At 37.0% G+C, this 13,333-nt stretch overlaps 1 protein-coding gene across 2 annotated transcripts in view; it reads left to right on the top strand.

Annotated features, from left to right (window-relative positions):
* Positions 1 to 13,333, top strand: part of REV1 (REV1 DNA directed polymerase) — a 98,204-nt gene that overhangs the window by 46,469 nt on the left and 38,402 nt on the right. For both annotated transcript variants that reach the window (XM_081100515.1, XM_081100516.1), the window contains exons 5-6: positions 7,353 to 7,505; positions 10,845 to 11,551. In XM_081100515.1, the coding sequence (XP_080956641.1) occupies positions 7,353 to 7,505; positions 10,845 to 11,551 (860 nt within the window). The remainder of the gene's footprint in view (positions 1 to 7,352; positions 7,506 to 10,844; positions 11,552 to 13,333) is intronic.

Below are 13,333 nucleotides of genomic sequence, written 5' to 3'. Positions count from 1 at the left end.
GCTTTTGTTCCGGCCCTCCGGTCCAGTTTAAGAACCCATTGTGGCCCTCGAGTCAAAAAGTTTGCCCGCCCCTGCTCTAACTTAACATTGATAATTCAGGTGGCCTAGGATTTGACATCCTATTGAAAGTACTACATTCATGTTCATGGAACCTCAGCTACCAGGAATTAGGGGCAGTCAGCCGGTAAGCAGCAGGAGGTGGTGATAGGAGAAGGTTGACTAAGCAAGTTATTCACTGGCAAATATTTATGCACCTATTATGGGCTAGGCAATGTTCCCCGTTTGTTTGGAATTGGTGTGCTGTAAATCAGTGATGGCTATTCATATTAACTTCTTAAGTTTAAATATGTCATTTGGAACTTTGGTAATGAGCCATACTTAGGTGATTTATATTTTAAAACTATAATATTATATATGAGTGATTGCTAGATTTATGAAAATTGAAAGTTAAAGGATTAAAATAATAACTTTATGTATGAATAGATTATAATCTATCTATAATAATGAAAGTGTAATAATGCTAATTAGACTGGACAGCTGAACGACCTTCTGGACGACATTCTGGATGAAGCCGGGGCTGCGAGGGCCGAGGCAAGCCACCTCGGCTGCGAGGGCTGAGCCCCTTGCACGAATTTCGTGCATTGGACCTCTAGTCCATATTATAAAAGGCCTGTGGCCATAACGACCGGTGCGATTTCACATGCTGGGCCTCTAGTCTATATATATAAAAGCCTAAGCGACTGTTACGACTGAATGACTGGTCAACCAGTTGCTATGATGCACACTGACCACCAGGGGGCAGACGCTCAACGAAGGAGCTTCCTCCTGGTGGTCAGTGTGCTCCCACAGCCAACCTTCCACAGCCAGCCAACCTCCCCCCTTCCCTCCCCCTGTCCGAAAACCTGTGGTCCCTCTCCCAGTCTCTTCCCCCCTTCAGCATGCCCCATCCAGCAGGCCCCGGCCAGCCTGGCCCCGATTGGGACTGGACGAGATGACCCTTATAGGCCCTGATCGCTGGCCAGGCCTAGGGACCCCACCCGTGCATGAATTTCATGCACCGGGCCTCTAGTTATTATATAAAAGAATGGTCAGATTAAATTATGGAGTTCTAATGAAACAAACTTTGGTTTTTTCAGTCAATTCCAAGCTTTTGAAAAAATCCTAAGCTTCACTAGTTTTGACACTTTCCATAAATTTATTCAGCAGATTTGAGTTGTGCTCAATTCCTTTGTGTAGCAGATGTAGCAGCACAGATTCAGTGGGAGGCATCATAGCATAGTTGGAAAGCCTGTGCCTGGGCTCTGGAGACACACCGGGGTTCACATCAGAATGCAGGAATTGGCATGCCTGTCATCTTGTGTGACTTGGGAAAGAATTCTGCAGTCATTTTGAACTTGAGTTTCTCACTGTAAAAGAAGGCTGATACTTGCCTGCTATGGTTATGTGAGAACTAGAAATAATTTATGTAAACTAGCACAGTGCCTGGCACATTGTAAAGGCATAATATATAAGGAGAAACTGTTTTGTTTCATTTTTAATTCTAAAAACATTAGCAAGTATCTATATTATAAAAAGCCTGTGGTTGTAACGCTATAATGACCAAACAACCGGTCACCATGAAGTGCGTGGAGCATCTCTCGGTCCCTCCCCTGCGGTCCACAGGCTCCGATCGCAGCAAGGCTGGCAGGCGGGTGGGTGGGCAGGGCTGCACAATTTTGCGTGCTGGGCTTCTAGTTAATAAAGTCCAAAAAGTTAAAAGAGCATTTAAAAAAAAAGTGCATTTAGCCAGGCTGGCATAATCAGTGGTTGAGAATTGACCTATGAACCAGGAAGTCATCATGGAATACCCAGTCGGGGCAAATGCCCAGGTTGTGGGCTCAATTCCCAGTGTGGGGCATGCAGGAGGCAGCCGATTAATGATTCTTCCTTGTCATTGATATTTCTCTCTCACTCTGCCTTCCTCTCTGAAATCAATAAAATATATATGTGTGTGTGTGTGTGTGTGTGTGTGTGTGTGTGTGTGTCTGTGTATTTTAAAGTGTATTTAGCTTCCAGAAAGCCAAGTGTATTAGTATTTTATAGATTAAGCATTTTTTAAACCTTTGAGGATTGCTGAAGGTCCATTCCTAGAACATCTCACTGGTTCTTTGTGCTGTGTTCTCATGACTTAGTCACTATCCGTTCATTATATAAGGTTAATGAACATGGCCTTTAGCTGTGTGTTTCAAAAAGGAATTATGAAGTTTTCAGTATAAGAAGTTAGGATCATTCCAGAATCAGGTGTGTGTTCTTGCATACAGACATTCCAGTCCTATCCTTGTGCTAGGGCTAGAATTTTGATCTAGGGATATTTAGTTTGGCTTTGGAAGGTATGGGGTAACTCCATGGACAGTAAGAGAGTGGAAGTGAAAAGGGTTCTTATCAGGTAGGAGTTGATTTGCTGAGAAAATGGTGGGGTTCATGACAGCTGTTTTCTTTATGCCTGCTCTTTCTTGCCTTGAATGCAACTAGAGGTAATAAAATAGAAAAAGTAACTGTGGCCGTTGTAAGTTTTAAAATTCACTTTTATGGATAGCATTTTAGTTTGAAGTCAAGCCTAATCATCTGCTTTTAAATGATTAAAGTGACTTTGGATAACATGATTATGTGGCCTGTTTACTTCATTTCGTTTTGTTTTTGGTAATCCTCACCCTGGCATATTTTTTCCATTGGTTTTTAGAGAGAGTGGAATGTGTGGTGAGAAACAGAGAGAAACATCAATGTGTGAGAGAGAGAGAAACACATCAACTGGTTGCCTACTGAGCTTGCCCTGATTGGGCCAGGAATCGAGCCCACAACTGAGGTATGTGCCCTTGACCAGAATCAAATCCTTGCCCCCTCCATCCTCAGGCCAAAGCTCTAACCATCGAGCCACTGGCTAGGGTGCGTTTGCTTCATTTTATATATGAGAAGGCAGGGCTAATAAGGTTAACTACTTTGCCTGAGAACAGCAGGATTCAGTCCAGATTTTCTGACTCCTATTTGGGTCTGCTGTTTGCCATTTAATTAAGCTTGTTATAGGTGAATTGGCCCATGTGGAAATGGATCAGTCTTGGCACATGTCTTAATATATAAAATAAATGTCAGTATCTGTTGTATCATAGGATGGAATTCTTTTGCTTAAAGCACACTACTGTTTCCTTTTACACTCTAATCCCAATCTTGTTGATCTCTTTCCCTCCTCAGTGTTGGTGTGTTTATTTTATTTACTGACTTTAGAGGGAGGGACGGGGGAGAGAGGGAGGGAGGGAAGGAAATATCGTTTTGCTGTTCCACTTATTTATGCACTAATTGGTTGTTTCTTGTATCTTGTATGTGCTCTGACCGGGAATCGAACCCTCAACTTGGGTGTATCGGATGACACACTAATTAACTGAACTACCCAGCCAGGGCTACTCCTTGGTGGTGTTTTAATGATATTTTATTATACTTAAAATTTTAAACATTGTATTAGCTATTTAATGGCTGCTACATGATATTCTCTTCTATAATTAACTTTCTTGTTTTTAGTTTGGGCAGTTTAAATAGCAGCTACGGCTTCTAAGTGTGGGGTGACTACTGGGCTTTGATTAGAATTCCCTGGTCTCTGTGTCTGTATCATGAAACCTGAGTCAATGTACATACACATGATTATAGAGCCAGGACTGCTAAGGGGCTGGAAAGTCCCTAATTGAGACGCCTGTGTGCATGAATGTAAGATGTGAGATTATTTTACTGAAGCCTCTGCCTTGAAAATCCCACACTTGCTTGCATATAGTATAAGTCAGTGATTTTCAAAATTTTGCCTGTTCCTTTTCTTCAGACAGTTTTATATTGAGATTTGAAGTTTGGAATAGTTCATGAAAAGCTGCTGTGATCCACCCCGCTCCTCACTAAGCAGTGAGTCCCATGGAACACAGTTTAAAAGCATTGTCCTAAGTCATTGCAGGTCAATGTAGTTTTTGTTGTTGCTTATTGTATCGAGTCTTTTTAGCATGGAAACCTGCCTCCCTCCTGTGGTTAGGTTCTCATGGCTCTGTTGTGAGTGGAGAGTGTCATCTCCATTGTTCTAGTTCATACCCCTTCTAGTGGGAGTGACTGATGCTCAGTAGAATTTGTCCTTTATTTTTAAGCTCCCAAATTCTGATATGTTAGCACATCTATCATATACTCAGAGGCTCTGAAGATCTCATACTTCATATGGGCTAAAACTTTGTTTCTAATTATATTCAATGTAAATATCAGAGTGCTTATTTAAACTCAAATAAAACTTGATTGCAACATTATCTTCCATGATATTTTCATTTTCCTTGTGGTTTTGTGTCTTGCTTCAATTTATTCTTTATAGAAAATGTGCATGACTCTAGTTTCTGGTGTAGATTTGGCTTTTTAAAAAATTTAATATTGGTGTCATTTACATTTTTCTTTCACAGCACTACAGAATTCTTCTAATATTATTTTTATTTGGCTAACTAACCAACACACACATTTCAGACTACACCACTGACTTGTTGTAGGTAACATTTTATTAGAAAATGTATTCTCAGTCCTTAGGAGCTAAAAAATGATTAGCTCCCCCTCACCCCCCCCAAAAAAGAATGAATAGCCTAACTTTCAGTATCTGTGTAAGGGCAAGAAATGTTATATTTTTATACCTGTTTATTTCCTTTTCTTAGCTCATAGTGTCTTAGTGAATAGTTGGGAAGTTTAGTGGGCGTGGGGCAAAGGGAATTTTAATTTTGGTGCATAAAGATAATTTTTGTTTAATGGCGGAATGGGCAAATGCAGCTCAGTTTTTCCTTAGCACATCATTAGATCCTTTCTTGCTTTAAATCCACTTTTGAATAAGGAAGAAGACAGAAGCCTGAATCCATGGGTGGGTGTGTAGACCAGTGTTAGATACTGTTTCTGTAATACAGGGTAACAGAGACATTGACTGGAACCATAAACACATTAGATGTGCAGAATTGTTTCATATAAAGAAAGTGCTGATACTATAAGCTAGAAGAAAAAGTTCAGAATAGCAATTATGTAGTGATAATTTTGTTGTATATTAATTTTTTGTAAAATTTCCCCAAATCTGGTTCTGTCAGTGTAAAGTCATTGTCAGTTGATAGAAATAGGAAATGATTTCAAGAACTATTAGATACAAAGTTCTGTTTTAGAGATAACTTCAGTGGGGCTGGGCTATAGGACAAAGCAAGAATTAAGACTCCTCAAATTAAAAAAAAAAAAAATTTAAGACTCCTCAAAGAAGCCTGGCTGATGTGGCTCAGTGGTTGAGCGCCCACTCTCTACTTATCCCTTAGTTACAGCTACATGTAAGGAAAAGTTGGAGGCTAAGGTTAGGGTTCTACTTCACGTATTAAGTACCTCTACATCTGGCGTGGGGGAAGCAGGTGAAATACATAATATTATAAGAAGAGCGATCCATAGGCAGTTGAGACCAACTGTTAAAGGAAGCAAAAAGTTTGATAAAGAATAGTAAATTAAGGGGGGTGGGGGCGGACTGGAGGGGGGTCAATGGAGAAAAAAAGTGGGACGTATGTAATACTTTTAACAATAAAGATTTATAAAATAAAATAAAACAATAATATAAACAGCTTATAAAAAAAGAATAGTAATTTAATACATGACCTAATTTTAGGATTTTGATTCTGATATTTGGATGAAATCTTTAAACTTGATAAAAGTAAATTAAAAAATAAAACAAAAGTAACTTAGCCTGATAATAAGTATTTAGGTAAATGAAAATTGAAATGTCTCTGGTATGTTCTTTCCCATCATAATGTAGTTCTTATAGCATTTGGATACAGTAGGTGCTTTAGGTAGAATTACTAGATACATATTGATATAATTACATAAAGGACAGATAGACTAACATTTTGTAGTTCATTTTTAGCATATATCATCACCTTTTCCTATGTTCTGAGTTGACTCAGTATTTTAAATTATTTTTTTGTTAGCTAATTCAGTCATTTCTTACATGTTTTGTAGTGTCCTTTGAGAAAATTAGATGTCAAGCTCTTGGATTTATGACATAATAAAGTATATTTAGTCTGTTACTTATTAATTTTTTTCTAAATAATTAAAATATGACTTTCTTAGTATTCATTTTAGGTTTAAAGCCAGAAATGTTTCTAGAAACATTTTCTGATACTTAAAGACCTGTTGTAAAATTTGGATGTTAGTATAAGTACAGTATATTTATTGGTTGGCTATTTTAAATTGAAAATATTTTAAATGGTATAGTAACCATATATAATTTATTTTAATAATTTAATAATTTATTAATTTATTAAAAATCAGATTTTAAGATGGCAATCAAATTAGTTTTAGTTATGCAGAACAAAAAAATAGTTGTTTGGGAGTGTCAGTTAATGTGCTATTACTACCCAGTATTATAATAATACTGGTGTTACTCTGGTTTTACTGGTTATGTTTAGTAGGTAATGAACATTTGGAAGAGGATATTACAAATAGCTTCTGCCCTCATAGAGTTCATATCCTCAAATGGCCTTGTCTCAGTCACTCTTCCATTAAAATAGTATAAATTCTTTATTACTATTAAAGTTGGTCCTTCATTTTGATTTTGTCCCTTTTTTTAATCCTCACCCACAGAGAGAATATTTTTTCCATTGATTTTTTTTTTTTTTTCAGAGAGAGTGGAAGGGAGAGGTTTGGGGAAGGGGTGGTAGGAAGGGATGTCAGTGTGAGAGAGACACATGGATGGGCTGCCTCCTGCACATGCCCACCTGGAGGCAGGGAGCAAACCTGCAACTCAGGTAAGTGCCCTTAACCGGAAATCGTACCGGGAGATCCTTGGTGCTAGGCTGACACTCTAACCACTGAGCCATGCCGGCCAGGGCTCTTTTAGAATTTTTCACATTTAATAGACCTAACATGAATTGTGGAAATTGGGAATCCTCATCTAATTTACTTATTCTGGGAAAACTTAATATGTGAGATGGGATTTGAGAAAGTATTGATGATTGTACAATTATTTGAGGGGAAATTGTGGTCAATGTTAAAGTCAAGATAAAAATATTAGCTAATCCAACTCTTGCTTTTCTCATCTTACTCTGTAGTTGTTGTTGTTTTGCCTCATATAGGATTGTTGGCTACTGATTTTTTAAAATCTCAGATGTGTGTCTTTTCATGGATGGAATGTCATTCTTCAAAGTATATTAGAATCGCAAACACAGAGGGAGAGGACTAATAGGAAAGATGGCTTGCTAGTGAAATACTCCCATCATTAAGAACGTTGCTTTTTCATGGAAAGCTCATTTCCCCCAACTATTGAACTCTTACGTTGCTATTACTTTTTGTTTCAGCATCAAAGCTGGACGACTCCTGTCCTACATTCCCTATCAGCTGTACAGCAAGCAGTCCACTATGCAGAAAAGTCTCAACTTCAATCCTGTATGCAAACCTGAGGACCCGGTGCCTGGTCCAAGCAATGGAGCCAAACAGCTTAACAACAGGGTGTAAGTTTGTCTAGAGTGATAACGCTGCAAAGCTTGCTTTTAGCACTGGGTCTGGTTCCTGCTCTGCTGAAGATAGAAATAGCTATATAACCTGGCCATTCACCTATGCTACACAGGCAGAAATAGGTGTGTGGGTGTCTTACCAAGAAATTGTTTTTATCATGGAAGTTTCATAAATAAAATGTGAACAGGAAAGGTTTTTCAGTTGTTTTAAATTCCCATGTTAAACTAATGGATCTTAAATTATTAGAAGTAAAATTTTCTATAGATTTTTCTGAATGTAATTACTTCCTTACAAGAAATTTGATAAGAATGTTGCTTTCTCAAAAACTGAATTAGCTATGCCAGTTATACTTTTGTTATGTGTCATGCATAGAAAGCCAATTAATAAAAATGTTAATATTTCCAGGTTATTTTTGAAAAATTCCAAATTCATAACAGTTCTAAATATGTAAATATTTAATATTAATAAAAATTTAGTTGGTGACCCTAAATGTTATAGAGTTCAAGGTGAATCTAGAGTTTATCCCATGTGACTGATTTTTACACATATATTGGTTTAAGCTTTAATTGCAATAATCCTGGGTAAGTTGATTTTAAATTAATTGGTGTGTTACCTTAACTTGTATATCAGGTGGTTCATTATTACCATCAGCCTTCTCCTTATTTATTAAGTTGCTTGCTTTGGGAATTGGATATATCTTTTCTCAACAAGACCAGGAATCTAACCTGGGAGTATCCAATATCACTGCCTTCTGTAGTTTTTGTTGTTATTTAACATGTATTCATTTATAAGTATATTCAGATGATTTCATGTTACCTAAAACTTTTAATTTTTTTAGTACTATAAAGGTGTACAAGTAATACCAGAAAACATTTGAATACATAACTTCATATTTTTTTTCTCACACTAATAAAAGTAGAAAAATAGATACAGTAGTTCCCCCTTATTCACAGGGGATTATGTTCCAAGACTCCCAGTAGATGACTAAAACCGTGGATAGTACAAATACCATATATACAATGTTTTTTCCTGTGCATACACACGTATGATAAAAGTTTAATTTATACATTAGGCACAGTAAGAGATTGACAATAATAACTAAAAGTAAAATAGAACAGTTATAATAATAAACTGTAGTAAAAGTTAAATGAATAAAGTCTCTCTAAAATACCTTATTGTACTGTATGCACCCTGCTTATGATATGAGATGATAAAATGCCTCAGTAATGAGGCTACTCAGGAAGGTGCACAATTTAAAACTTACGAATTGTTTCTTTCTGGAATTGTATATCTCATATTTTCAGACCACAGCTGATTGCGGGTAACTGCAACTGTGGAAAGTGAAACTGCTGATAAGGGGGCCTATATGTGTTTTTTGAAATTCTTGGTGTCAATTTTAGGAAAAATTTACCTATTAGATTTTACTTCTTAATACTTTTACACTATTGCTTACTAAATGTATCTTTACTGATTATATATTTCCTGTATAGCTCCTTTGTAAATATCCACTTGTCTAGACTGAAAAACAAAAAGAATGTGTATTTGCAAGGTGTTTTCTGCTAATATATGCATTTTTGTTGCATGTGTTGCTAGTAAAATATGAAGGATCTTATTTGTGACACAGAAAAATAGATGTTAAGACTTTTCTAACTTCACTTTTGTTACTATAATCTTTGTTTTTCGGTATGTTCCATACATTTTACAAATGTCTTTGTAATTCTTTTGTGTGACATTTTGCTCCATAGCTTTCTCTTTATCTCAAAGGCAGACTTCTCTGACATGTAACAAAATTAGACTTTTTTCCTTCCTCTTTTAATTGTTTTCAGTTAGTTTTCTTTTCCCCTTGCCACTGGCATGATAATTTGTGAGGTTGGACATACTCAGAGTTGGCTGTCCTATTCCATGAGATGATCAGCATGAGCCTGAACCAACCCAGAAATGGGTGGTAATGTTCTGTTGCATGTGGTTTTTCTGTGTATTCAGACAGTCATTACTAATATACCATGTTGGTATTAGGATGAGGGACTTTAGATTAAACCTGGTAATTCTGTGGTAATCTCACCTATGTCTATGGCTCCCTTATCTGAAATCTGAAATGTAATTAGATTAACACTTTGGTTGTTTCTAAGAATGAATTATTGCTCCATAATTCAGGTTTTTGGGTTTTTTTACTTAGGTGATTCTTGAATGCAAATGAATTTTGTCTTTATTATAGAGCATTACCAAGCAAACATTAAAGGAGCCAGGATGTAAACTTAGCGTAATATTTGTCATTGGTCCTGCATTTATAAACGTGTGATCAGGAGACTTGGTCCAGATTACCTAGGACCACCTTGGTATCTGAATATGCTTTTTTATAAATGAAATGCCATTTTCCTCATTACTAGGGCAAGTGTCCTCATTTTTCTAGGTATAAGTCTTACTGAGCTAGCCATGCACATTGACCTCGTTCTTTCTTTTTTATCCATTTGTACAACAGTTGGCCCCATTAATGGATTAATGAATATGGTCTGTCAGGCTTGTCCTCAGTGGAACTAATACTGTCTGTCCTCAGTGTTGTAGCATATTGAATTTAATTTGCTGAAAAAATGCCTTACATAAAACTGGAATTAGCCGAAACCGGTTTGGCTCAGTGGATGGAGCGTCGGCCTGCGGACTGAAAGGTCCCGGGTTCGATTCTGGTCAAGGGCATGTACCTGGGTTGCGGGCACATCCCCGGTGGGAGATGTGCAGGAGGCAGCTGATCGATGTTTCTCTCTCATCGATGTTTCTAACTCTCTATCTCTCTCCCTTCCTCTCTGTAAAAAATCAATAAAATATATTTAAAAAACAAAAAACAAACTGGAATTAAAAGGAGGAATTAAGAACTCAAACTTTCTTACCTATTTTATGGGAGTTTGTTCATATTGCAATAATTTAGGGAATATTTATTGACTGCCTAGTACATGCCAGACACTTTTACAAACTGGGTATTTAGAGCTTACAGATTCCATTTAATTTTTGGTAGGAAGCGTAGTTGAAAATAGTTTTTTTGATTTTTCTTAACCTTATAAGAATCCATTGTATGTCTTCTTTGGTGGTGTCTAAAGCTTAATAAAAACTAAAAGGCTGTGAATGTTCTAAAGTTTTCCTAGTTTTCTTGCTACTTTGGTTTAGCAAAAATTATCCTTTGTTGGAAGAAAAAGAATATAAAACTTGTGGCTTAATTTTTCAGTTTTTGGAGTCGGGGTTGGGGGTATCAAAGTGTGTATCACCAAGACAATATTTAAATGAAAAATTATTTTAGCTTGAAAGTAAGACATTATTAATTTAAGAACACTTTTTCCCTGCTTTAGAAATCACGTAATTAAGGAGCTTGAGACAGAAAAAGAAATCAAAGCCAATGGAATGAACAGTTGGAATGAAGAAGATGCAAGTAGTGATTTCAGTTTTGCGGAGCTGGAGCAGATCTTTCCAGAAAGGAAACAAAACGGGATTCCACCTCACAGAGACAGCCCTGCCATTTTCAATGGCCACACCCATAGCTCTAATGGTGCCTTAAAGATACAGGATTGCTGGGTGCCTGTAGGCAACAGTGTTGCCAGCAGGCTTTCTCCAGACTCTACCCAGAGGGAGGAGAAGGCTGAGAATAGCAGCACCGACTTCAGAGACTGCAGTGTGCAGCTGTCGCAACAAAGCACCAGGAACACAGATGCCGTGCGGAATCCACACAGAACTAATTCCTTCTCATTATCATCTTTGCACACTAACACTAAAATAAATGGTGCTCACTACTCCACTGTTCAGGGGCCTTCAAGCACAAAAAGCACTTCAGGACCTACTCTTAGCAAGGCAGCACCTTCAGTGCCATCCAGACCCTCAGACGGCAGTTTTATTTCAGACTTCTATTCTCGTTCAAGACTGCATCACATATCAACGTGGAAGTGTGAATTGACTGAGTTTGTCAATACCCTACAAAGACAAAGTAATGGTATCTTTCCAGGAAGGGAAAAGTTAAAAAAAATGAAAACAGGCAGGTCTGCCCTTGTTGTAACTGACACAGGTAGATACTAAAATTGTTTTCTTAATCAACAGCTTTTCTTGATCATTTTGTTCTTAAGCTATCATTGGTATGCTGATCAATACTAAGCTTAAAAGTCTTTGGCAACAGCAAGTTATATAGTTTACAGAAAGAATAATATTATAGAAAACTTACTTATTGGAATAATTTTTACAAAATTAGGTTTTAGTGTGGCTGATATTTTCTAGCTAATTTAAACAGTAACAAGGTTTTCAACATTCATTCACCATGTAGACATTACCAGTTGTTTAAGTTTTGAACTATGTAAAAGATAACGTATTATATTGAGTGCTTAAAGTCCTGTAAGAATGAATTAATTGGTTTGGTAAGAGTAACTGTTCATTTCTAAAAGCTTGCATCATAATGATTTTTAAATAATTAAATAACTTTGACATAGTTGTTATAATTGCAGTGGTAAACTTTTAGAAGGATTAAGTATTTTCACATATAAGTAGATCGGTTAATTGTAATTTTTTTTACTTATCAAAATAACAAAACCAAAAATAATAAGCTATATTTCTGTACCAGTTATTATAAATTAGTATCTGGTTTGAGGTTTTAGTTGCTTTTTACAGATTATACATCCCCTCCCGTTCCCCCTCCCCCCCCCAAGGGGAAAGGATCTCTGAGAACATCTACTATTACCCTTTAAGTTATAGCTGTGGAAACTGAGGTACAGAGAGAAGCTCATGGTTCTGCCCTAGAAAGTGAGGGAACTCTCTTTTTTTAATGTGTTTTGCTGGTTGATATATTCTTAAATGCTTTTTGTTATTTCTGAAATATTTCAGAATAATGTTACAGGTATTAGATTATCTTGACATCGTGCCTTGGCCTTGTAACCTAAAGGTCATTTAATTTTGAAAGCTTCAAAGAATTCATATGCATTAGTTACATGAATGGGAATAAAATGGGAAATTTTGTATGAAAGTACTCAATAGGTATTTGATATATGCATTCTGTACTACTTGAATATTTAAAACCATTATTTTGGGTTGTTTACATTGTTTATATAATACTTTAATGCAGCAGAATTAATATTGTTAAGATTTATAAGGCAATTTTGAAGGTAAAATAGAAGGTAGTAAGGAATTGTGTGGCTTTGGAGTTAGATGACATACTCTGACGCAACCCTAACTCTTACTCTCATGAAGCAAGACCATGGGCACATCAGTTCCCCTCTCTGAGTCTCAGCTTCTCCCTGCAGTGGAATGCTATTCCATCATGCTCACCTGGTGGGTTGGGAACTTAAGGAAGATAACATGAACAAAGGCTCAGTGCCTTGCATATAGAACAGTGGTTCTCAACCTTCTGGCCCTTTAAATACAGTTCCTCATGTTGTGACCCAACCACAAAATTATTTTCATTGCTACTTCATAACTGTAATGTTGCTACTGTTAAGAATCGTAATGTAAATATCTGATATGCCGGATGGATTTAGGCGACCCTGTGAAAGGGTCCTTCGACCGCCAAAGGGGTCGCGACCCACAGGTTGAGAACCGGTGATACAGAACTAGGTAAATGCGTTGCAGTCAGAATTTAGTAAATGGAGTGGCCTGAACCTTTTGGGCAGTAGATGTAAGTTTTTGGAAGCCTGTTGTGAAGAGAAACCTTCAGTACTAGTATTCTTTAATCCACCAGAGGAAAACTCCTTTATGAGGCCAGAACTTTATATAAATAATCTCAGGGGTCATATTTCCAAGGCTGTCCACCCTGCAGGGCTAGGGGAAAGGGTAGGGTGAGACTGATATGGAGGAAAGCTCTGGT

This window comes from Myotis nattereri, assembly GCF_964212035.1.
Source record: "Myotis nattereri genome assembly, chromosome: 10".
Classification (NCBI taxonomy): domain Eukaryota; kingdom Metazoa; phylum Chordata; class Mammalia; order Chiroptera; family Vespertilionidae; genus Myotis; species Myotis nattereri.
Note: the sequence above shows the minus strand (reverse complement) of the source record. Positions and strands in the feature narration are given on the sequence as shown.